The sequence below is a fragment of the Onychomys torridus genome, chromosome 11 (assembly GCF_903995425.1).
Source record: "Onychomys torridus chromosome 11, mOncTor1.1, whole genome shotgun sequence".
NCBI lineage: Eukaryota > Metazoa > Chordata > Mammalia > Rodentia > Cricetidae > Onychomys > Onychomys torridus.
Genome location: NC_050453.1, coordinates 38,156,591 through 38,182,881, shown reverse-complemented (window position 1 = coordinate 38,182,881; position 26,291 = coordinate 38,156,591). Strand labels below are relative to the sequence as shown.

The 26,291-nt window shown below is 43.1% G+C and overlaps 1 protein-coding gene across 1 annotated transcript in view; it reads right to left on the bottom strand.

The window, feature by feature from the left end:
• The window catches only part of Soat1 (sterol O-acyltransferase 1), a 45,919-nt gene that overhangs the window by 8,048 nt on the left and 11,580 nt on the right, over positions 1-26,291 (bottom strand). Inside the window, exons 3-10 of the mRNA XM_036202959.1 lie at positions 21,844-21,902; positions 9,109-9,260; positions 6,919-6,978; positions 4,755-4,862; positions 3,320-3,602; positions 2,201-2,279; positions 1,514-1,595; positions 1,167-1,212 (exon numbers count right to left, since the gene is read on the bottom strand). Of these exons, the coding sequence (XP_036058852.1) occupies positions 1,167-1,212; positions 1,514-1,595; positions 2,201-2,279; positions 3,320-3,602; positions 4,755-4,862; positions 6,919-6,978; positions 9,109-9,260; positions 21,844-21,902 (869 nt within the window). The remainder of the gene's footprint in view (positions 1-1,166; positions 1,213-1,513; positions 1,596-2,200; positions 2,280-3,319; positions 3,603-4,754; positions 4,863-6,918; positions 6,979-9,108; positions 9,261-21,843; positions 21,903-26,291) is intronic.

Sequence of the window (26,291 nt, the reverse complement as noted above, 5' to 3'; positions counted from 1 at the left end):
AGGAAGAGGGAGGGCATGTCTTCCTCCAAAAGAAATCCACATACCACTAACGTTCACATACATTTTTTAACTCCAGTATATAGACTGCCCCACTCCTTCAGAGAGATTACTCAAGCCTCATTTCTACCATGGTTTTTCCTTATCATTTATTAAATGTAACATTTATTATTTTATCATGAATTTTTTTTTTTTTTTTGGTCATGTCTTGCTTTGTAGCTCAGGCTGGCTTCAAACTCACAATCCTCTTCCTTTAGCATCCTGAGTACTGGGTTTATAGTTTATAGACACTTGTTACCACACTTGACCCAAATGGCATTTTTAGAAGATTATCGAAGAACCCGTTGATGAAGCCCAGAATAAAGAAAACTCACTTTACAGCTGAGTACTTAAACAGGATTGAAAATGGGAATCTCTGGGATTTACGATTCTCAAAATGAGTGAGGAAGAAATGGGGGGTTCAAAGCAAACCCCCACACATACAACCTCACCCAGAAAAGGGAGAAGGAAATCTATCCAGATTCTTACTGAACTACCCAAACAGAATGACTTTCATTTAAAAACTCTTCTCTAATGAAGAGAATGATGGCTGGCCTGCAAAGCTTACGGACTGCATTGGGCAGCTTAAACAGCTGAATCCCGACAGAGAGCATTCTTGAGCTGCTCAGTGACATACTTTACCAACTTTAGTTTTTGGAGACAGGGTCTCACTATAGTCAAGTCCTAGTTGATACAAGAATTCAGTGATCCTCCTGCCTCTGAGCCACCACTGGCTCAACATTTTAAATAGATTTAAAAAAAGGGGGGGGGGGGGTCAGCATAATGGCACATGCCTTTAATCCAGCACTTGGGAGGCAGAGGCAGGTGGATAGTTATGAATTGGAGGCCAACGTGGTCTATACAGTGAGTTCCAGGACAGCCATGGAGAGAACTCAGCAGTTAAGAGCACTGGCTGCTCTTCTAGAGATCCCAGGTTCAATTCCCAGCACCCACATGGCAGCTTACACCCGTCTGTAACTCCAGTTCCAGGGCTTCTGACACCCTCACACAGACATACATGCAGGCAAAACACCAGTGAACATAAAATAAAAAAGAAGCCCATTTGTTAATAAATAAATCAAATAAAATGTACTAATCAATAACATGTTCGGCAGTCTTTAAAAAGTTACCTGTATAAACTGCTTAGCCACGTAACCCCATCTTACAGTAGGAGTCCTGAAAAGAAGAAAAGCGGGTTCTCTAAAACAAGCAACGAACTATTTCTGTTTGTCCTTTTATCTACAATGTAAATAACTTAACAATGTTTTTCTACACAGACTATTGTTTATGGGCAGAGGAATAACTTAACAGGACAGTGTGTACTGAGTGTGCTGTGCAGCCTTGAATTTGAGTTTCCAACCCCCACCACCACTACCAAAACACATAACAAAAGTATATAATTCTATCAAGAATTATTAATTAGAACTGGCCTCTGTATGAAGTGCCCTCCTCCAAAGCTGCCCCTTCTCAAGGTTACCTCGGATAGCTGTCACGGTAAATGAGCGTAGGAGCAAACAGGAAGTACAGGTACTGGTTGACTGTGGGTACTGGAACTGTGCCTAAAAAAGGAAAACTACTGGATTACAAGATCTTTGACTTCTCCCAGCAAATAGAAGAGGCAAAAAAGGAAGCAATAACAGGGCTAGCCAGGTGGTTGGTGGTGCACGCCTTTAATCCCAGCGCTAGCACTTGGGAGGCAGAGGCAAATGGGTGTCTTCGAGTTCAAGGCCAGCCAAGATTACACAGAGAAACCCTGGGAGGGGGGTGGGGAGAAGAGCAGAGAAGAACAGCATGACCTCTTGGCTCCTGTTCTCCTTCCTGGTCTACTAAAATGTTATTCATGCAACAACCCAGTATTCCCAATCTCTCTAAACCATTACTGTGACTAAGATAAAAAATTTACAATTTGCAAAGTAAGCAGACACAGTGGAGTGAGGCTATAAACATTCCATGAATGCTAAATTACAGGGGTCTAAAGATACATTTTTTTTGCATTGTAGATAAAAGGACAAAACAGAATAGTCAAGAAATAATGAGTCTTCCAAATCAATATGGATCCCATGCACTTAGAATGAAATATACTCTCTACAGAATACAATGTCATCCACATGCAAAAAGGATGAAAGATCCCATCAATAATCCTTTGAGGTGACAGAGTACATACTCGATTTCTCCTTGGCTGCATTCAGTACTCTCGGCACATTCTCTCTGACAAACGAGTGAGCCTTCATCACCAAACGAATCTGCCGATGGAGAGGGGAAATGAATTTCCTTGTCTTCTCTCCTATGAGTAACTCCTGAACTGCACTGGGTAATATTCACACAAAACTTAAATTTGCACATACCAACTCAAGTTAGCCTTTATAAAGGGAAATAAAACTTCCAAAGAAGGACATGTAATCACTTAAATTATTTTGTACCTAATAGAGGTATTACAAGTTTATTGAAAAAAAAAAATGGAGAAGTTAAAAATCTGCTCAAGGGCTGAATGTAGCTCATGGGTAGAGCTCCTGCCCAACATCCCCAGCACTGCAAAGGATATAGTCAAAGACAGTCTCCTGACTGGTCCTTCCTATTAGTCAGTACAAGCCAGAAAACTCCAGAGTATAGTACAAACACATTACAATGTTTCTCCCATTTCAGTAAGAGTAACAACATAAGGGCATGGTGAGTTCAGTGCTTCAGAAATGGGGTTTTCAATGGCAAACATATCATCTAAATGACTTTTACAAGAAAGTATTTCAAAACTTTTTTCAAAAATAGTTCAATATGGGCTGGAGAGATAGTTCAGTGGTTAAGAGCACTGACTGCTCTTCCAGAGGACCTGGGTTCAATTTCCAGCAGCTCACAACTGTCTGTAATTCCAAGATCTGACATCCTCACACAGACATGTATGTAGGCAAAACACCAATGCACATAAAAATAAAAATCAATAAATTATAAAAAAAAAATAGTTCATTACAATTTATTTCAGATCCAGATACCTGAAGTAGAGTGAATTTTTTAAAATGGTATGACCCAGTCAAACACTTCAATTCTAAAGCAGGCATGCGGCGTACCTGCAATCCCAGGATTTGGGAGCAGGTGGTAGGAAAGTTAGGGCCTAACTTGGTTACATGAGCTCCTGACTCGAAAACCCTTCAATTCCACAGATAACTGTATTGAGATACATATGAATATATATCCAGCGCTGACGTCCGTTAATAACATCATCAGCGTTCGATCATTACTGTTATTATTTAACTAGGCACAGCATCATTCCCAGTAACACTTGAATCCTTACCTGTTCGAGTATAACAATGAGCCGGGAGGCTGGAGGCAGTGTGTATGCTAACACAACGTACGTGGGGATGAATCCCAGAATGCCAAGCTGGAAGACTAAGAAGAAAAAGCCATGGACAAGGGAATAGATCAGTGGATGGGAACTCTTGCTGTAGCCATGGGCCCAGCGCTGGAACAGGAAGTAGGGGATGGAAAGTGTAGACAGGAACATGGCCCACCACGTCCAAACAACAGTGGGAAGTTTGCCAAAAGCGTAGGCCAGGAGATTGAACTCAAGTACCAGCCTGCGGGGGGAGAAAAGTAAAGAGGAGTGAATCTTTGATATGCAACTAGTTTACAGAACTTAATCCCCCACCTCTCTCTTACACACACACACACACACACACACACACACACACACACACACACACAGAGCTTTCAACTTTGAGAAATACTGCAATATTAACACATCAAAGTAATGGTATCAACATGTCACGTGTGTTTATTATAGCACTGTCCACAGCAGCTGGGTTACTGAACCAACCTAAGTGTCCACCAATGGAGGAGGCATAAGGAAAATGTGGTTTATATACACAATGGACTTTTTTTCAATCTAAAGAGTGAAATTGTACCATTTACAGGAAAACTAGTGCAACTGGACCTAATCTTACTAAGGGAATTATGTCAACTTTACAGAGATTTATTTATATTTATATTACATATTTTCTATCATCTGTGGGCTCTAGACTTTATAGATACACAAGATCGTGTATGTACAGATGATATGAAAGTAGACACGCCATGGCCTGGCAGTGGTGGCGCACGCCTTTAATTCCAGCACTCGGGAGGCAGAGGCAGGCGGATCTCTGTGAGTTCGAGGCCAGGGCTACCAAGTGAGTCCCAGGAAAGGTGCAAAGCTACACAGAGAAACCCTGTCTCGAAAAACCAAAAAAAAAAAAGAAAGTAGAAGCAAGCTGGGGAACAGAGGGGACTAAGAGGAGGGAGTAGAGAAGAGAAGGCAGCACCATATGGGGACAATAAGCTCAATGAACATTATATACTTGCACAAAAATGGCCTTATGTAACCCTGTAAAATATATATAGAGAGAGAGCACTTTAAAAGAGTCGTGGGTATAGCTCAGCTGTTGAGTGCAGACCTGTTATCCCAGCACTTGGGAGGTGGGGAAGGAGGATCAGGAGTTCAAGGTCACCTTCAGCTATGTAGTTAAGTCTGAGGTTGAGCTGGACTACTTTCTCAAATAACAACAACAACAAAATGATGATGATGATGATGATGATGATGATGATGATGGTGATGATGATGATGAAACTCTTTTCTTTTACTTTTAGGGGAGAAGAAACTCACCATCCACTCAGCTGTCTTGGAATTTTTTTTAAAACAAATGAGAACAGTCAACTTTTCACACATCAACTAGCCAGATCCCCGCCTGTCTTACCTTCCTTCATCAATGTAATCTACCACAAGAGTGCTGAGGATAAAGAGGATGAGGAGCGCAATGAACATGTGGTAAATTGTTCTGATGTGATCCACTTCAAACAGCTCACTGTAAATATAGGTCAAGCAAATCCTAAGTTAATAATCTATATTTCATTTTAAAGTACCACATAACAGACACTTTTTAAAGCAGTTTACAAGATATTTAATCTATTCTTTGAGGAATCTCTTTAAAAATCAAAAAACCACAATACCTGAAATATACAGAAATTAAATGATACAATCAAGGTAAAAAATAATGGATTCTTAAGCTTTCTTTCTAAAATAGGGTACCGACTCATGGAAAACAGCATGGATGCCTGCATCTAGACAGCCCACCGACAGCTGTTTACTGTGTGAGCAAAGGCGAATCGTCCAAAAGCAGGAATATGGCTCAATTCCAAACCCTCCAGAAAGCCTGGTTTTACGAACTCATGTAAGTCTGTGTTCCTTTGTAGACGATGGTAGCCGGCCGCCGCCCACCAACTTAACCCTTAACCATTCCCAGCGCCTTCCACTTTCTGCCGGCTTACAGTCCTTCAGACTGGCTGTTGGCCTTTTAACAGAATGACCTTCTGGGTGACCCTTCCTCTGTCAGCCTCTTCTGCAGCACTTAGCCTTGGTTTGGGGAAGTGTGCGCAGCCTTTTAAGTGACTTTGAAGGATCTCAAATATTCTTAAGCTTCTGAATAAAGGATCTTCAAAGTCTAATAAAAACCTAGCTAAGCCATTTCCTTGGTCACATTTTTTTTAAGTTCAAGTATATTTTCATTGATAATTTCTCTCTTCTTTTCTCTCTTGCTTCTTCCTTCTTCCCCTGATCGTTAATGAGGATTCTTGCATGCCTCGGTAAGCACTCTACCACTGAACAACAGCCCCTTTCCATTGTTAGTTTTTCATTAATACAATTCATAGGTTTAAATGTTTAAATTATGACTCTTCCTTCTTTGTGAAAAGCCTGCATTGTTCTCCAGATTATAAATTTTAAAAGATCACTCCTTTGAAACTAAGACACAGCCCAGTTGCTTTAAAGTACAACATGAACAGAATATAGAACACTCTGCCCTTCTCATCATCTCAACAAACATCAAGGCACTACACACCAATTATAATGTAAGTTTTGATAAACAAAGTTCATTTTTAAAGGAAGGCACATTACAGCCCCTGATTTAATTTTCACCAACCCAATGCTCTCTCCTATTGCAGGTAAATTTCATCGATATCCCAATGAATACCTGAGTAAGTAGGCGATTTATAAATGACTAACAACAGGAAAAAACCAACAGCCAGCTCCCATCCAAACTGCACCTGTTATTTTCAGGTTCATAAGTTAAGTCAGCACAATGCATTTCATTCATAGCATGCAATTTTAAAGAGAGTAGATAATCATAGAATTTTTTAAAAAGTAACTTTGAGGAAACTATCAAGAATCTCAGGAAAATGAGGTGGAAAAACACGTTATCAAGAAGGCAGCTGTGGTGGTTTGAAAGAAAATGGACCTCATAGGGACTATTAGGAGGTGTGGCTTTATTGGAGTGGGTGTGGCCTTGTTGAAGGAAGTGTGTCTCTGTGGAGGTGGGCTTTGAGGTCTCATATATGCTCAAGCCACATCCAGTGTCTCAGTTTACTTCCTGTTGCCTGTAAGTCAAGATGTAGGACACTTGGCTACTTCTTCAGCACCATGTCTGCCTGCATGCTACCATGCTGCACCATGATGATATGAACTAAACCTCTGAAACTGTAAGCCACCCCAATTAAATGTTTTCCTTTAGAAGAGTTGCTGAGGTCATGGTGTCTTGTCACAGCAATAGAGACCCTAAGATAGCAGCTACTCCAAAATTCTCCCCAAGTAGACTACATCTGCTCTAACTCTCTGGATAAACAATTCTCTGTAGCACAACTTCAAAACATTGGCCAAAGAAGAGATACCTGGTTTCACGTCTAACTTTTCCAAAGAAGCCAGAAAGAACTAGAAGATAGGTGAGAAGGAACACAAAAACATCACCAAAGTTCATGACTTATATGAACTTAGAACAAACTGGACAGACAGACCAGAGAGTCTATAAATCAGGACAGTTTTTCCTTCCCAAATCAAACTGATAACCAACAAAAACAAAGATCACTCACTCTAACAGAGACCGCCTTGAAATAAAAATCTTCCCTTGCTCTGGAGGTGCTCTCAGATCTCTGGAAAAGAAAAAACCACAACAAAACATAGGGAGCAGATGTTCGACAGCAAACTTAATCCCACGAGCAAGAGGACGCAGGTGTACTGGTAACATTCCTTGACCTCCTTCCCCTTCAAATCCATGTGGAGGGTTTTATGTGTTATCTCAGCACTCCTGACAGTGCTGTGAAGTGGGTGCAGGTGTACTTGTTTAGGTAGGAGCTATGTCAGATATCTAACTGAAGCAGCAGTTTCCATTTCTAGCCTCATGGAAAGCAGTCCTGTACCACCTGTCCTGCGAGACCTTGAGGCGATGGGCAGTCCTCCACCACACTGTATACTGCGATTGATGTGTCCCCCACACTGTATACAGCTATTGATGTGTCCCCCCACACTGTACACTGCTATTGATGTGTCCCCCACACTGTATACAGCTATTGATGTGTCCACCACACTGTATACTGCTATTGATGTGTCCCCCACACCATATAGTGCTATTGATGTGTCCCCCACACTGTACACTGCTATTGATGTGTCCCCCACACTGTATAGTGCTATTGATATGTCCCCCACACTGTATAGTGCTATTGATGTGTCCCCCACACTGTACACTGCTATTGATGTGTCCCCCACACTGTATAGTGCTATTGATATGTCCCCCACACTGTACACTGCTATTGATGTGTCCCCCACACTGTATACAGCTATTGATGTATCTCCACACTGTATACTGCTATTGATGTGTCCACTACACTGTACACTGCTATTAATGTGTCCCCCACACTATACACTACTATTAATGTGTCCCCCACACTGTACACTGCTATTGATGTGTCCACCACACTGTACACTGCTACTGATGTGTCCACCACACTATACACTGCTATTAATGTGTCCCCCACACTATACACTGCTATTGATGTGTCCTCCACAGTGCCTGAAGTTTGTTTACTTTTGACATTTTACTAAATTACTCTTTGGGGGAGGGTGGCACACACGTGTAGATATCAAAGGACAACTTGTAAGACTCAGTTCTCGCCTTCCACCCGGTTAAACCAATGACTGAATTCAGGCTTGGAGCATCTTTTACCCTGATGTTCCAGTGTGAGAGAACCTGCAACCTCCCAACAGCTGCCTGATCATATCAGGTGCTTTTGAGAAACAGAAACTCACATATTAGTGCCCCACCTACCATCTTCCTTAGGGCACTGCTGTTGGCTATTGATTCTCAAAATTGTTCTCCACGAGAGACTGGTAGAGAGCCCGGAATGGCAAGTTAGCCCATTATTAGTCATTGATACTTTCCCCTCTAAACACATACCAACCGCAGGGTACTTTATTACAAGTACACACCACAAAGAGTACATGGCACGGAATGATGTGGTTAAAAGTAAGGACTCTGGAGCCAGACTCTGACTGTACTAATCTGTAACGTGCAGATAGCTTGTACTATCTACCTCACAATGAGGGGCTTGGCCTAAGGTTCTGTCTACATTATAGACACTGGGCCAGTGTGATGGCTTAGCAGGTGAAGGTACTCATCGCCAAACCTGAGAACCTTAGTTCAATCCGTGATCCACAAGGAGGAAGAGGAGAACTGACCATCGAAAACTGTCCTCTGACCTCTACAGGTGCACTGTGGACTGCATGTCCCACATACACATACATACAAAATAAATGAGTGTTTAAAAAACTAAGTTAGCTGGGCAGTGGTGGGGCACATCTTTAATCCCAGCACTCAGGAGGCAGAGGCAGGTGGATCTCTGTGAGTTCGAGGCCAGCCTGGGCTACAAAGCGAGTTCCAGGACAGTCAGGGCTACACAGAGAAATCCTGTCTCAAAAAACAAAAGAAATTTAAAGCTATGATAATAAATAAAATGATTGGAACCCCATATTAAGAGGGAAAAAAAGCTTTATTCCCAGCACGCAGGAGGCAGAGGCAACAGATCTCTGTGAATCTGAGGCCAGCCTGATCCACATAGGGATCTAGGCTACCCAAGGCAAAATAATGATAATCGAACTCAAAAACCAGAATCCAATGTAAAGTGTCGACAGTGTGAGCCCAGGCATTTCCATGCACTCCACGTTCTGACCACGGAGCTGCGCTGGAGTAGAGGTCTACGCTGAGAGACAATAGTGCGCATACTCACTTGGCCCTGTGGTTGTTTTTCATTTCTTCAAGAATGGAGAAGGTTGTGAGAGCACACCCACCATTGTCCAGAGACGCTGACTTTTCAATGAGATTGGTCACGAAGTCATCAAAGTGACAACCAACTTCCTTCAGAAACAGCGGCTTCAGTTCCTGAAGTTTTAAAACAAATAAAGGAAAACGTCAGCACATGTTTGTGGGTCACTGACGTCTCTCTAAAGGGATCCCTTAAACAGAGCTGGTTCCTTAGAAAGCCACACAAAACAAGGAGTAGAGGCAGAAGAAATAATTCTATAGTTGACTTGTAGTTTCAGACATGGCTACTGAAAACACAGTAATGACACATACCCCATTAAGAATGTATGCTGGGTTGGGGGTTTAGCTCAGTGGTAGAGCGCTTGCCTAGCAAGCGCAAGGCCCTAGGTTCGGTCCTCAGCTCGGCCAAAAAAAAAAAAAAAAAAAATTTATGCCTTCCACCCCCTCCCAAGATTTAGAAATAAATGTTATATAAACATAGATATGATATAGAATGACATGCTTTAAAATGTAAATAGTGGAAGCTGGAGAGATGGCCCAGCGGTAAGAGTACTTGTTGCTCTTGCAGAGGACAACACCCACATGGATCCTCTGTCTCAAAAAACATATAAATAAAAAGTATATACAACTGTTATTGTTTGGGGCCTTCAGCTGTTCTTAATATTTTAAGGTAAATACTTGCAGCTCTTAAATATCTTTATATATTATAAATAACATATGTATTTTTTTCAGGTTACAATACATTAAGGCAGGAGGAATGCTATTAGTTTGAGACCAGCCTAAGCTACATAGTGAGTTCTAGAGTAGCCTGAGATGTTCTAGTGAGACCCTGCCTCAAAAAATAAATAAATTAAATAAAATAAAAATAAAACCTAAAAATGCCTATGCACGTAATTACAGGAAGGGTAGTGAGAATATGCTTATATGCTCTCACGGATGACACAGTTGGAAATCTAAGACCAGCCTCTGCCTCAAGTGCTGGGATTAAAGCCATGCGCCACCACACCTGGCCCTAAAATAACGTGTTTTGTTTTGCTTTGTTTTCCCCTGGTGGAGAAGCACACTGAAAGAGAGGGCAGGGGGCAGGATCTTTTAATCCTACCCAGGGCTAGGGCACATTCTGGGCATTCAGAGGCACTGGAGAGGCGATGAACAGCAAGCAAACCCAGGAGCCTGTCCTTGTGGGATTTACAGTGAGGCAATACTCTTGGTAAGTTCTAGAAATAACAGAAATAACGAGAACGGAGCTTTTCATTGTTGAAACAGAAAAGCACCAAGAACTAAAGTCTAGAAGGGGGAGAAGGGCGCAGGCGACAAGGCATGTATGTAAGGGCTCAGGCTCCCTATGCCTGAGTCAAACCTCGGTCTTCTACTCAGCACTAAAAGAGAAGCCCGGCTCTTAAGACAGGGTGAAGGCTCCTGTCTCAGCTCTCCTCACAGACTGACACCAGTGAGACACGCCCGAGTACCAAGTTAAAGACATAAAAGCAGGGAAGAAGGGTCGTTATAGGATGTCATACAGATGCCAGTAAAAACCGCTCAAGTCAGGTCTTCGCTCATTCACCGCCAACTAAACAATTGCCTTCTTAAGTTAGTGCCGAGGCCCTCACCAAGACACCAAGACGGTTCAGCAGGTAAACCTGCTCACAGTGCAAGCCTGACAGCCCAAGTTTGGTTCCTGGGAGCCCTGAGCAGAAAAAGAGCAAAAACTGAAGGGTCTTTTTTTTTCTTCGTTTAAGACAGAATCATGCAATGGCCCCAAACTCAAGGCAATCCCTGCCCTAACCTGCTGAATACAGATTCCAGGCATGCGCCTCCACACCTGGCTATGAGCCAGCTCTTACTCCGTACCCACTACCTGCCAGATGAATGTGGGGCCTTTGCTTCTGTCTAACGGTTAGGAGAAATAGTGTCACATAGAAAGGACAGCTCTAAGGAACAAGACAACAGGGACCAGGAGTGGACACAGGCAATCAGTGGTGACAGCCAGCCTCAAACAGAAGGCTTCCGGCTTTCTCTGACACCCCATAGGGGCGCAAAGCACTTCAACAGGATTAGCTCCAGCCTTTTATCCCCCCTGAACTCAAATTTGCACATGGGTATTTCAGGAATCCAAGACAATCATTAAAATGCAGCCCCTTATATACAGCATTATAATTAGCATTATAGTTATAGTGATAAACAGCATGTCTTAATGTCTTCCTTTCTCTGAGGAATTAAAAGTCAACAGAAGCTGCAGCCAGAGGGACTCAAGAAAACTCCTTTGTGAAGATCATGACGTTTCTTTAAACTCCGTTCAAAAATCCTCATAGAGACGGCACGAGCGACCACTTAGACTGTCATTCCCGCTGTGAGAGGGGACAGAAAGAGACAGCTAATGGAGAGGTCTTCTCCTGCCTCCCAAGTTCTCCTAGCACATGGAACTGTTGTTATTTAGAATTCAAAAGGTGAGCATAGTTAGTCCGAATCTAAGTCTGAGTAGTAACCTGAAGTGACAATATGTTAGCTGGGGTTTTCCCCACTGACTTGGTCTCTCAAACCTGCATCTGTGACGCATTAACTTCACTCAGCCAATGGACGTCGAGGGATGGAGAGAGGCTGAGGGGGTAAAGGATGGTGACTAGAAATGAAGGTGTTTGGATAATCTGGGAATCACCCCAGCACTTGGGAGGCTGAGACAGTTGGATTGCTGGCCGTTCTGTATGTTTCCAGGCCACCCAGAGCTACAGAGTAAGACCCTGTTTCAAAACAACAAAAAGCAAACGAACAAGAATTCAGCAAACAAATGCACTGTGTTTTGGGGCTCACAGAAATGAACCTTCTATTTTCAACAAGCAACTGGATCAGATCACCCGAAAGATTCCAAGAATGGGGAGCAAAGATTCTGTGGTTAGGAACCTACATAAGAAAAGCACACATGCTCAGGGATGAGACAGACACCCAGAGAGGAATGACAGACATTTTAGGCACAGATTTGCAAACTCACTCAGATCCACAACTCAGAAAGCTGCTTTTCAAGAGAGCCTCCCAGGCAGACGCTACATTGGACTGGGTACATCAATGAGAAAAGAGCAGGGTCGGTCATTTGTGGATGAATTAAGTAATTCTTTCAAAGACTGAAAACCTTCCAAGAAGGTTGGGAGAAGCAACACAGAGCAAACCAATCAGGTCACAGCTTTTTGGCATCTCAAAACTCCACATGACTTACACACAATTTCTTCAAAGATGGCATTAAGGAAGATTGTGCTGACTCCACAAGGCCCCTAATCGTCTGGGAATTGTTTGGTTTCTCTGACTCAGTGCCTGGCTTAGCACAGAGAACCTTTCAGCCTCACAGAAAGAGGCTGTGGCACAGAACAGAAACCCGACCCTTCTAGACCAAAACAAGCAACCCAAGGAACAGAGAGGGCGGGTTCCTAGTCGAATGCTCCACTGCTTCTTCCATAGGCCCAGAAAGGCACTCCTCAGGCTTTTCCTTCATTGTACTTAACTCCTTTTCAAAAGCTCTTATCTCATAAAGATCTTATTTTAAAATGAAAAAAAAAAAAAAAAAAAAAAGCTCCTATCTCCTTTTCCTATTTGACTTCCCAACTGACTTTCAATATCTTGGTTGGTTGGTTGGTTGTTTTTTTTTTTTTTTTATCTTTTAGCAGAGTCTCATTCTCTAACGCAGACTGACCTCAAACTGGAGGTGATCCTCCCCCCTCAGCCTCCTAAGTGCTGAGCTTACAGGCAAGGGTTACCACGCCTTGCCAAATTCCACCTCTATTTGTACATTACGCATCCAGCCCTCATAAAAGTAACGTAAGTGACTTTGCAATCTCCAAACAACTGTGGAATTAACCAGTACCAAAACCCCTACAACACGCCACCGCTAGACTCATTCAAAACACCTCACCTGGACTTTTTTCCTGGAAGCTATTCAGGGAAAGGGACTAAAAAAAATAAATAAATAAAAATCACATGACCACTGTTTATTAGATAACTACATATGACAGATCTCTGTTGGGGGGCTTGTACATATTATCCCTAGCTTGGAAACAGACAAGCATTATAATTCTTTTTTTTTCTTTTTTTTTTTTTTGGTTTTTTGCGACAGGGTTTCTCTGTATAGCTTTGCGCCTTTCCTGGAACTCACTTGGTAGTCCAGGCTGGCCTTGAACTCACAGAGATCTGCCTGGCTCTGCCTCCTGAGTGCTGGAATTAAAGGTGTGTGCCACCACTGCCCGACTATAATTCTTAGTCTAATCTTTAAAAACTCAACTGAAGAGCTAGGGCTGTAGGCTTAGTGACAGATGCTTGCTTAGCTGGAGCAAGGCCCTGTGTTCCATCCCCATCCTGGAGTTTGGGCAGGGTTAGTTAGAAGAAGTGGGTAAAGCGTTGCAGAATACTTGTTAAACCATGCAAAGATGTGTTGCATGTGTTTATGTTGTGGAATATTTGTGTGACGTGTTGCATTTGTTTATGCTGGAGAATGTCTGTGTAACTATGTAAAGATGTGTTGCTCTTTTACCTTGTCTGCCTAAGGCACCTGATTGGTCTAATAAAAAAGCTGAACAGCCAATAGTAAGGGAGGAGGTATAGGCGGGACTTCCAGGAAAGGAAAGTAAGAAGGAGGAGGAATTTAGGCTCAGGGAGAAAGAGACAGAGAGATGCCAGGGAGACTTGAGGGCCCAGACAGACAGACACAGAATGTAAAACCTCAGTCAGACCCCCACTCTATTCCCTACAAAGAGAAGCTTAAACCAGGATATCTTAGTGTAGATAAAACTCAGGCCAGTTTCAGGTTCCCAGATGGTGATATCAACTACAAAGTCAGGATGTTTGGCCACCTGGTGGGAATAATTGGCCATAAATTATCCCAACTCAGGAGACAGCTCGTAAAACTCCTAACGTAGTTACTGAACAGACATGAAAGACAGAAAAAAAAAGAACAAAGAACTGATACTAACCAGGGAGAGGGAGGGGGGTTGTGGGAAAATTAATTCTGTGGTTTTTGCCTTTAAAAAGCTAGCCTCACAAAGAAAGAGCAGCTCCTCCCAGCCTCACAGCTATGAGTGAGTTCCCTGCTGCACAGCTTGAAATGGAAATAAACCTTGCTTTTGCATTCTGGACATCCTCGGTCTTCAGTGGTCTCTTTGGGGATGCGATCTGGGCATAACAAGAAGAAGCAGGAAAGTGGGGCATACAGAGCTAAAGAAAGGTAAAAAGCCCAGAGGCAAAACACAGATGAATAGAAACAGGTTAAATTAAGTTAAAAGAGCTAGTGGGACAAGCCTAAGCTAAGGCTGAGCATTCATAATTAATAGTAAGTCTCCGTGTCTTTATTTGGGAGCTGGCTGGCAGCCCAGAGAAAAGTCTAACTACAGTAAAGTGGTGTGTGCAAAGTCCCAGAACTTGTCTAATGTCAAGTTGGGGAAAATCCGGGTGCATACAACCTCAGACTTTATTATACTATATGGCTTTCCACCACGCATTATCTGAAATATTTTTTACATATATGATTAGTACCATCAACAAAACAAACAAGTAAAAAAAAAAAAAACATTTTAGGGAGGGGGAAAAAAAGAACCACAAAATAGCAACGTGTATGGGAGGCAGAGGTAGGTGGTAGGTGGATCTCTGTGATTGAGGTCAGCCTGGTCCACATAGAGTTTCAGGATAGCCAGAGCTCCATAGATAGACCCTGTCTTTAAAAAACAAAAACAAAAATAAAAACAAAAACAAAAACAAAAACACCAAAAAAAGAAAAAAGTCAATGTATGCATGTAGGCTGAAAATGCTAGGTCATCTAATAAGAAGGAAAGCTTTATTCAGGCTAAGTCAATCACAAGCACTTTGTTTAAAAGCAAAAGCCTAAATAAGGTGTTGCAGGCTGGACATGGTGGTACAGGACAGTAATCCCAGTACTTGGAAAACTGGAGCAGGCTCCAGTCTGAGGCCAGCCTAGGCTAACAGTTTGAGCTTCTGTATCAAGAAGTCAGAGGGGGCAGGCAGCAGCTGTGGATATAGGTTGGTTGGTAGACCGCTTGCTTACCTAACATTCAGGAGGCCTGGGATTTGACCTCAGCACAGCATAAGCCAGACATGATTTTGTAAGCCTGACATTCCAGTATTCACAAGGTGGAGTCCCGGCAAGAAGATCAGAAACTCAAGTTCATCCTTGGCTACAAAGTGAGCTTAAGGCCTTCCTGAGATGGAGACCTTGTCTCAAAATTCACACTGGACTATCATTCAATTTAGTCTACAATATTCTTTTTTTAATTTATTATTTTTATTATTTATTTTTATTGTTTATAATATTCTTAATAAATCTCAGTCCACACTAAGCTGAAACATACTTATCCACTTTAATAATTTGTTTATTTGTATTTTATGTGCATTGGTGTTTTGCCCACATGCATGTCTATGTGAGGGTGTCAGATCCCCTGGAACAGGAGTTACAGGCAGCTGTGAGCTGCCATGTGGGTGCTGGGAATTGAACCCCCAGTCCTTCGGAAGAGCAGTCAGTGCTCTTAACCACTGAGCCACATCTCCAGCCCTATTTATCCACTTTAATCTTCCACTTAAACAGCCTATTTATCTTTATTTTCCAAATGTTGTGTTAGTTTACTAAAGACAGTTTTACTATGTAGCTGTGGTGGTGTGAATGAAAATGGCCCCCTAGGCTCACAGGGAGTGGCACTAATGGGAGGTGTGGCCTTGGTGGAAGTGCCACTGGGGTGGGCTTTGAGGTTTTAGAAGCTCAAGCCAGGCCCAGTGTTATTCTCTCCCCGCTGCTGCTGATCCAGATGGAGAACTCTCGGCTCCTTCTCCAGCACCATGTCTGCCTGCACACCCCCACACTCCCTGCTATGTTGACAATGGATTAAACCTCTGAATCTCGTAAGCCAGCTCCAGTTAAATACTTTCCTTTACCAGAGTTGGTCATGCTATCTCTTCACAGCAACAGAAACCCTAAGACAGCAGCCCAGGCTAACCTTGAACCTGAAATGCTTCAGCCTAGTGAGTGCTGGATTACGGGTGTGCTGCAACACCCAGTTAACAAAGGATATATGTCACTTTCTCATGTTCCTCCCTCACTCTTTCACTTCACTAGTCTTTGCGAAAATCCTAAGACACTAGAAAAGCAGTAAAAATATTTTCTTCATAGTTAACAAATGAGACATCCACACAAAGAACTATAATGAAAACACTTTAAGATCACATTAAAACATAAACTATGCAAGCACAAAAACGTTAGGAATGTGCAAACAAACACACACACAGCAATGTGCATATGCACGTACATATATATTTTTATGTTTTTGCACACACACACACACACACACACACACGCACACGCACACGCACACGCACACGCACACCCTCCCTATAGAGATCCAAGCAAGCTCTGCACAGCCCATCTACTGCACTGTGAGTGATAGGAAAGGGAAACAAGCTGTCAGGAGGGAAATATGTGGAATGTTCTTCCCCGGTGGTGGGCATTTAGTCAGTAGCTATTACTTTTTTAGGATGCTTCTCTTAGGGGTTTTCTGCAATGAGCCAGTACCACGTCTATGAAGAGAGAACAGTGTGTAAGAAAATATATTCCTCCTGCTCATAAAGCCAATCGAGGTGACAATATAACAAACAGATAAAATCTTAAACTGTGGGCATGTTTTTCTTAGTAAAAGTAAGTTACATAAGCAGAAGAGATGCCAGAGCATCTTTCCTCACTGTGGTTGCTCTGTTGTTCACATTGTCTTGAGACAGGGTCTCAAATGCGCAGGCCTCAGACTTGATACCTCACCCTCCTCCTCCACTTCGAAAGCGCTGTGATGAGTATCGAGTGTACGTCATCACACCTAGACCTCTTCTTATTTTTTGAAGTCTTTTATCTAATCGAGATGATTTTTGTGCGGTGCTGATTACAGAGTTTCCTCTCCAGACTTGGCACATGCCATGAATACATCAACTGAGAGGTGGTGCCACAAAGATCAAGAGTTCAACCCAATCCTCAACCTCAGAGTGAGTTTGAATCCAGCCAGGGGTTACATGAGACTCTGTTTCCAGAGGCAGAGGGATGAGGGGGAGCGACAGGAAGGGAGAAGGGGGGAGATGTGAATTGTACACATAGCCCAGCGTATCTATTTCAGTTTCAGAGATATTAAATAAGACATGTGGAAAGTGTTCCTCAACCAGCGTCCTGCCAGTCATCATCCTTTGACTGTTTTGAGGTTTTGGTTTCATTAACCATAAAACAGATTAGAGCAATTGGTGACGTATGGTGGTTTGTGCCCACAGTTACCAGCACTTGGGAGGCTGAGGCAGGAGGACAGTCTCAAGTCTCAAGCCAGTCTGGGCTACAAGGTAAGATCCTGCTACAAGGTAAAATCCTGTCTCAAAAAACAAAACAAAACAAAACAAAACAAAATAAAAACAGGGGTTGGAGAGATGGCTCAGAGGTCAAGAGCACTGACTGCTCTTCCAGAGGTCCTGACTTCAATTCCCAGCACCCACGTGGTGGCTCACAACCATCTGTAATGAGATCTGGTGCCTTCTTCTGTATACATAATAAATAAATAAATCTTAAAAAAACAAAAACCCAAACCCCCACAAAATAGTAAGATAACATAGTGCACCTCAGCCGAGGTCTTCACCACCTCTAAAATTGGGGAAGTCCTTACTAGACACAAGCTCACAGGTCTTTGCGGTATCTAGCTGAGCTGCTTTATCACCCACCTTGTACAGTGTGTGAAGCCAGCGCAAGGACAGCGTGGCATGAGCAGGCAAAGCAGCCAAATCCTGTTAGTCTGCACTGACCCAACCCATCGCCCCTGGTCCACGTGGACAGCTCTTTCATCCTTATCTGAAAGGCTGATTCCCAAGGGCGGGTGCTTTCTAGTTTTTTTTAAACGATGAAATAAAAAGACCAATGACCTGACTTTCCCAAAAGTCTCCAAGGTAGACTAGAGGCGTGTATCTATACATTTAAGTAAAACGAGAAAGGAAATTCTCAAGAATGTAGCCTGCATAGCCAAACAGAAAGTGAGATTTGACCTTTACTGAAAGCCAGAAGTTAAAAAAAAAAAAAAAAAAAAAAAAAGGACAGTTTTGGCAGAGGTGCTGGGGATCAAACCCATGGCTTCATGTGTGTTAGGAAGGCACTCTACCAAGCAAAACTACTATGCCCCCTCCCGCAACTGCTGATTCAAAGGCATTTAAATCAAGTCACAAGTTTATCAAACAGAATGTAGTGGTTCATTTAGAGCAAAGTACTAACTAATAAATGCCGGGAAGCATTGCTGCAGGCCTGGATCTTAGCTAATCAGGAGGCAGAAGGCTGCATGCTGAGGCCTGCCTGGGCTAGAGTTGAGTTCAAGGTCTCTAAACAAACAAACATATTGGGCTAGGGATGATGCTCCATATGTGTAAGGCCCTAGTTTTCTCTCCATTACCTCAATCAATCAAATCACAGACTGAAAACTCAGGAGGACAAGATGGGGAGGCCATATTCAAAGCAAGGACAGTAGGAAAACTGTGGTCAGCAGAATGAGCTAGAATTCAAAGACTGTAGCGCATTATTTTGATTGGTGAAGGTATGAAGTTAAATAGGTACAGAGCTACACCAACAAGGGCTTGAAACAGGAAAGAACACAACGTAAGCCCAACTTTCCAACTACATGTCCCCATCCACTGCTCCCCAGCAGAGCATAAATAACACCAAAGACCCGAGACACAGTGCAGGTTGTTACCTCCAAACCAGTGTTCAGACTGCTGCCTGCCCCTAACAGCAGGAAACATATCTCACAACAACCCTGAAGCCTTGTCCCATACAGATAATTAATACTGTGGGCTAAATTAAGGCCCACCTTCTCCTCAGCTACTTCTTTATTTCACTCATTACTTTCTCCTGATTCCAAATGACCAAACCAGGGAATTTCCCATTGACTTATTTATTAATACTGCGTGTATGGGCACACAAGTGCCTCGGCACAACTGTGGAGTTCAGAGGACAGCTTTAGAGAGTCAATTCCCGCTTCCACCAGGTGGGTTTCAGAGACTGAATTCAGGTTGTCAGCTGGGGCAGCAAGAGCCTTTACTCATTAAGGCATCTCACATGTCCTAGAATTTGATGATTTTATTCACTAATAAATAAAACAGATACATGGAGTACTCTTTTCTAAAGCTACAAGCCAGGCATGGCAGCTCAGACTAGTAATTTCATCACTCCGAGGCTGTTTTGAGTTCAAGACTAGCCCGGGCTACCTAGCAAGGGCTTGTCCCAAAATTACAGAACCAAGGCCCCAAAGCTAACTTTCCCCAGTTCTGTGCTCTTCCTGCTCCCCTCCCCCCACTTTCCTGGCCACAGTCTCTCCGCTGTGGATTCAGGAATCTATATGAAAAGGTTCCCACCACTTTAGCGTTTTCCTCTCTCTTGCGGAAATCTTTTATCATACTTTCGTAAACACTTAAGGAAAACAGATTTGCCCATTAGTCGCCACGGTCCGGCCTGTGACACTGACTTGCATTGGGGCCAATCAGCAATGAGGCCAGCTCTATTCTTCTTTTAATCACTACTTTGTGTGGATGGGTGTTTTGCCTGCATGTATTTCTGTGCAGCATGTGGATGAAGTGTGATCAGAGGCCAAACAAGGCCACTGGGTCCCCTGGGACTGGAGTTATAGAGGTTGTAAGCAGCTGCAGAGTCGCTGGGGCTCAAACTCTGAAGAGCAGCCAGGGCTCCTAACCACCAAGCCATCGCTCTAGGCCACAACTTCATCCTTACGTCAACTCAGTTGAAATACGGTACCTGGTGACCTTTTTTAAAGAGTTATTTTTTTAAGCATGTGTGTACAGACATGTTGGTTTGTGTATCACATGTGTGTCAATGCCTGTGGAGACCAGAAGAGGGAGTCAGATCCCCTGTAGCTGGAGGAGTTAGAGGTGTTGTAGGTTGCCCGATCTAAGTGCTGGGAACCAAACTTGGGTCCTGGGCAAGAACAAGTGCTCTTAAGCACTGACCCATCCCCCCAGCTCCACATTTTGAGACAAGGTCTGCTATGTAGCTGAGGCTGGCCTTGAAGTCATAGCAACCCTCCTGTCTCAGCCTCTCAATTCCTGGGATGACAGATTACAGGCATGTATGTGCCTCCCACCTAGGCTAATAAGTCTTTAAACAGGTCTTTATATTGGAGCGATGAAGTACTAGTTAGAAAAGATATTGTCTGGACCAGCAAGATGAAGTACTAGTTAGAAAAGACATGGTCTGGACCAGCAAGATGGCTCGGCAGGTAAAGGCTCCTGTTACTACATCTGAAAACTTCAAGTTCAATCCCTGTCCCCTGACCTCCCTCCACACTCATGTGTGACACTCCCACATTCCACACACAAACACAACTTTTTAAAATACCACTTTATAAAGCAGTTCAATAGACATCACAAGTACACTTAAAGTACGTTGTGTGGGGAATACCTATTAATGTTAAGCAAATTAGTCCTTGTACTAATATTTCCAGGGATAGCATCCCCCATTCTAGGGTCAAAAAAGTACTGTATGTCAAACAAATTACATGAAGGGGAAACATCCCCTTGGCCTTTAAAGGTAACTAGAAAACTAAAACAGGTCATTGGATACTGATTATATCTTCAATCTTTGCCAGTGAACTTTGACATTGGGAAAGGGGAAAATTTAACACAATCAAATTAAAATCAGGTATTTTTAGAAAATTTAAAGGCACTGCCGAACCTCTATGGTTCATAAGACAGGCCATCCACATTTAAAATGGCTTCACACTAGTTTTTAAAATTCTTTCTTCTTCCCTGACAGCTTCTAGATTCAGAACATTTAACAGAGCAGATGTAGTAAGAACTACGGCAGGCATTTTCACAAAGCACTCACATCTACATCAGCTGTTCATGGAATTCATTCACTACTGTAAAGATTTGCTTATAAAAGCCAGAAGATGGCACTAATGGATGGAACCAGAGAGGAGGGCAAGGTGCATTCTTACGTGAGATGACAGTGACAGATCTTACTTCGTGTCCCACAGCCAGATGTCCACTTATAAGAAAGGCAAATAATTCTTTGTTTGTTTATTTTGCTTTTTGGTTTTTTGAGACAGGGTTTCTCCATGTACTTTTGGCACCTGTCCTGGATCTCTCTCTGTAGACCAGGCTGGCCTCGAACTCACAGAGATCTACCTGGCTCTGCCTCCCGAGTGCTGGATTAAAGGTGTGCGCCACCACCACCCGGCAAGGCAAATAATTCTTAAACAAGTGGGATGAGGTGTCACACACTTGCAATCCCAGCACTGCGGAGATGGAGGTAGGAGAAGCTACAGTTCCCAGCCAGTCTGGACTAGACAGGGAGTCTCAGAAAATTAAAAATAAATTGAAACAAAAATGGGGCTGGGCCAGTGAGATGCCTCAGCTGGTCAAGGTGCTTGATGATAAGCCTGACAACCTGAGTTCAATCCCTGGGACCCACATGGGGACAGAGAGAAATGACTCTGGCATGTAGCTATCCGACCTCCATCTATGTGCCCAGCACAAACACCCAATAACAGTAACAAAATAAAATAAAGAGCGGCGCGTGAGGGTCAGGAGCTCCAGGTCAGCCCTGGGCTACATGAGAATCTGTCAAAAAATAAAATAAAATAAAAAATAAAAAGCTAACTAAATAAATAAAGAATATTTAAACTGTTACTTTACCTACCTCCGCCTCTGCAGCCAACTGCCTCTTCTTGGCTATCAACTGCTTCATGGTAATGTGACCTAAGGAAATAAAAATAACTGAATGTTAAATCGGAGCTTTATGTCGACCCTCCAGCAGCAATAACCCATGAAGTGGAATGCGTACACTCGGGGCACAGCAGTGCCCTTTAGGAGGGAGCACGAGCAATCTAAGCCGCTCACAAACACAGTTACAGGTCCACTTCCGGCAATGTGAGAAATCGGGTCCCAGAACAGATCTTCACTTGAGACTATGAAGTTACTGAGTAAAGTATTAAGGATGAAAAAACTTATTCTTGAGGCTTCTTGCTGGGGATGGAGGACTTAAGGCTCTGTGGTTAAGGGCTTGCTGCTCTCACAAAGGACCCAAGGTAGTTCCCAAGACCCAAGTCAGACTGCTCACAACCGTCTGTCCCTTTCTCCGGGGCATCCAACACCTTCTTCTAGCCTCCCAGGGCACCTGCACGCACTTGTGCATACACACTCATACAGAAACACAATTAAATTTTAAAAAAAAATCTTAAAAAGCTGGTCCAAATCCATATGAACAAAAGATAGAATGAAGCTAGAACCCTAAGGAATATGTGAGAGGCACATGGTTTCTTGCCAAATGCTAGAAAACTGTCGCACACTGGCTGCTACACAGCACCCAGGGTCTGGTGCCTTACAGAATGGCGAAACCTAGGGCCTGTTACAGCTAAGAACCCATCCAACCACATCCTCGGGGTCCTGAACAACACAGAAGGGAAGAGAAAGGAAATGTGTCTGTCTCGACTTCAAAGACAGGACAGTCTCCCTGAAAACTTGCAACACTTCAGTGGATTTCGCAACCTAAACTTCTGTTATCTCAAAAACCTTAAAGTGTGTTTATTTGAAAGCAAATTCAAGCTGTGTCCCCAGACTGCCAACAGATAAGTACAATGCCTCTCTGGAAGGTCACAGAATCAGCCAAGGCCTTCAACAATTCTAACAGATAAAAAAGTTCCAAGAACAAAGAAGAAGCTCCGGGTTACAAACCTAAAACATTCGAGATATCAAACCACAAGAGAAACAGCAGGGGCAAATCAAAGAGATGAGGGTCAGAAAACTAAAGCACTGTCACATAAATAATTTACTTATTTAGACAGGGCTTCACTGTGTCTCCCTGACTGGCCTGGAACTCACTATGTAGACCGGGTGGGTCTGCCTCGGTCTCCTGAGTGCTAGGATTAAAGATGAGAGCTCCAGGGCAGCCATGAATCCAAAGAGACTGTCTGAGAGAGAGAGAGAGAGAGAGAGAGAGAGAGAGAGAGAGAGAGAGAGAGAGAGAAGAGAAGAAAATTAGGCTTGCAATGTTTATTCTTCATGAAGAAGTGTTAGCTAACATTGGTAAACCTACCACATTTGACAGACACATCTAAAGACTGTTTCTAGGTATCCAGCATATTGGGTGTTAACAGCTTAGATGCAAGATTGTGTAAAACATCAGAAGTGGGGTTGGGGATTTAGCTCAGTGGTAGAGCTCTTGCCTAGCAAGTGCAAGTTCCAGTCCTCAGCTCAAAAAAAAAAAAAAAAAAAAACTCAGAAGCGAACTTCTGCCCTCCTGGGTTCTCCCATTGTGCTGTAAGCCTGTATTTAAGACCTCCTCCCTCCTTCAATAAATGTCATTCGGCATTCAAAAAAGAAGAAGGAGGAGGAGGAGGAGGAGGAGGAGGAGGAGGAGGAGGAGGAGGAGGGGGAGGAGGAGAAGAAGAAGAAGAAGAAGGAGTCAAGATCGTGATGGGGAAACCCACAGAGACAGCTGACTGGTGCTAGTTGGAGCTCACTGACTCTGGACTGACAGCTCGGGAACCTGCACAGGACTGAACTAGGCCCGCTGAATGTGGGTGACAGTTGTGTGACTTGATCTGTTTGTGGGGTCCCTGGCAGCAGGACCAGGACTTATCCCAGGTGCATGAACTGGCTTTTTGGAGCCCATTCCCCATGGTGGGATACCTTGCTCAGCCTTGATACAATGGGGAGGGGCTAGGCTCTCCTTCAACTTGGTATGCCAGACTTTGTTGACTACCATGGGAGGCCTTACCCACTCTGAGGAGTGGATGGGGGTAGAGTGGGAGGGAGGTGAGGAGGCAGGAGAAGGGGAGGGAGGGGGGACTTGGGTTGGTATGTAAAATGAAAAAAATTCTTAATAAATAAATATATTTAAAATAAAAAATAAAAGACTGTTCCTAGGCTGTACTACATTGGTTGTTGTATCTGTCTAGTAAAGTGACAGATCACAGGTAAAATGTCTGCCTGCCACCAAGCTTGAGGACCAGAGTTCAATCCCAGGACCCAAGTGCTCGAAGGAAAGAATTGACTCCTGAAAGTTTCCTGACCCTGAGGTTTTACACACACACACACACACACACACACACACACACACACACACACACACACGAAAATATAATCTACAGCCTATTCCTTGAGGTCTCAAAAATCTTACTTGAATGCGTTTTGAAAACCTCTCTCTGTTACACATTTTCTTTGCTGATTTTCACCAGACTTGTTCCCTAGGACAATCCTGTACCATGTCAGAACTCAGGTGACAGCCACGCTGTGACACAGATGACATCAGTTTATTCCGTTCCAAACCCACCTTGTGTACATAAAACTCTTCCTTTAGACTCTTAGAACAAGTTCACAAAGAGATTACAATACTCAGAAGGCCTATAGGAGCACCGAGTGGTGTGTGTGTGTGTAAGGACTATGACAGAGTCAATATTTGAGTTAAGAAGCTGGGAGTTCAGTGGTAGAGCTTGGGCTAAGACCCTGAGTTAGACCCCTCGTAGCAATGCAAATAAAATAAATCATATATATGATATGATATATACATGTATATAAATACATGTATATATTGTATATTTTTATTATATGAATATAATTACATGTATGTCATATATATTTGTATACACAGAATTGAGCCTCAAATGATAAAGAAAAATGGTGGTAAGTATATACTAAAAAGATTCTTCCAGACAAAAAAGAAAATAGCATAAAGACTTGTTAGATTCCCGGGAATTTAACCTGGATCAAATGCCAAGTTCTCATTGTTTTACAATATTGTATTTAATATAATTTTTGCCAAAAGGCAGATATTATATTTATTTTCTAGGTTACCAGTTGTATGGTAAGTCAGTGCTGTCCAAGGTGATACTCATTAACTATATAGCCCAGGCTGGCCTCAAATTCACAGTAATCCTTCTGCCTCAGTCTGGCTTACCGATACAGAGTGCCCAACTAAGTAACTTTGTTCTGTTTTCAAACAGTATCTTACATAGCCCAGGTTAGCCTTGAACTCCTGATCTGCCTGTATACAGCTCACGGCTTCTAGGATTATAGAATGTGACACCATACCCTGTTTAATAAAGCTTCTTAAAAAAATAAAGGCTGGGCAGTGATGGCACAAGCCTTTAGTCCCAGTACTTGAGAGGCAGAGGCAGGCGGATCTGTGAGTTCAAAAATCCTGTCTCAAAACAAAACCAAAAAAATTACAAAATAAGAAAGACTTCTGGGTAAGTTGGCAGGCTGGAATCTGCTTCTATGACACAGTACAAAAGTATCAAAATAAAAAAAAAAACAGACAAGGGGGGGCGCTGCAGAGATGGCTCAGCGGTTAGAGCACTTGACTGCTCTTTCAGAGGTCCTGAGTTCAATTCCCAGCACCTACATGGTGTCTCACAACCACCTATAATGGGATCTGATTCCTTCTTCTGGTGTGCATGAAGACAGAGCACTCATACACATAACGTACATGAATAAATAAATCTTTAAAAAAAGAAAAACACAGATTCTATTCTAGAAAGGAAAAGTGTCAGAAATCCTTCAAGTGTGGTAGTCAGAAGGCAAGTGCAGAGTCACAGGAGGTGTGGCTGGGTGTTGGCTACCCCTCATCCAGAAGGTAAACCAAGAAGAAGCCTGGTGAGAAGAAACCGGCAGGCAGCCGACCCACGGGCCAGGCCAGCTCTCACAAGCCTCAAACCCTCTACTGGCCTTGCTGAAACTGTCTCTGGCTGGGCTGGTCAGCAGCTGAGAAGTGCAACCCCAGGCTCACAGAGCTGGGGTGGAGTGCCATCTTAAAACCAAACTGAGGGGCCCGAGGGTAGTGGCAGGTGAATCTGAGTTCAAGGCCAGCTTGGTCTACAGAGTGAGATCCAAGATAGGCACCAAAACCACACAGAGAAACCCTGTCTCAAAAAAAAAAAAAAAAAAAAAAAAAAAAGAAGAAGAAAGAATCATTTGAAAGCCATCTCCATGTCTATAGGATATTTAAGGTTAGGAATTTTGAGAGAGTAGGGATTTTTTGGTTTTTGTTATTGTTGTTGTTGTTGTGTGTGTGTGTGTGTGTGTGTGTGTGTGTGTGTGTGTGTGTGTGTTGAGACAAAGTCTAGGTTATCTGAGGCTAGCCTCAAA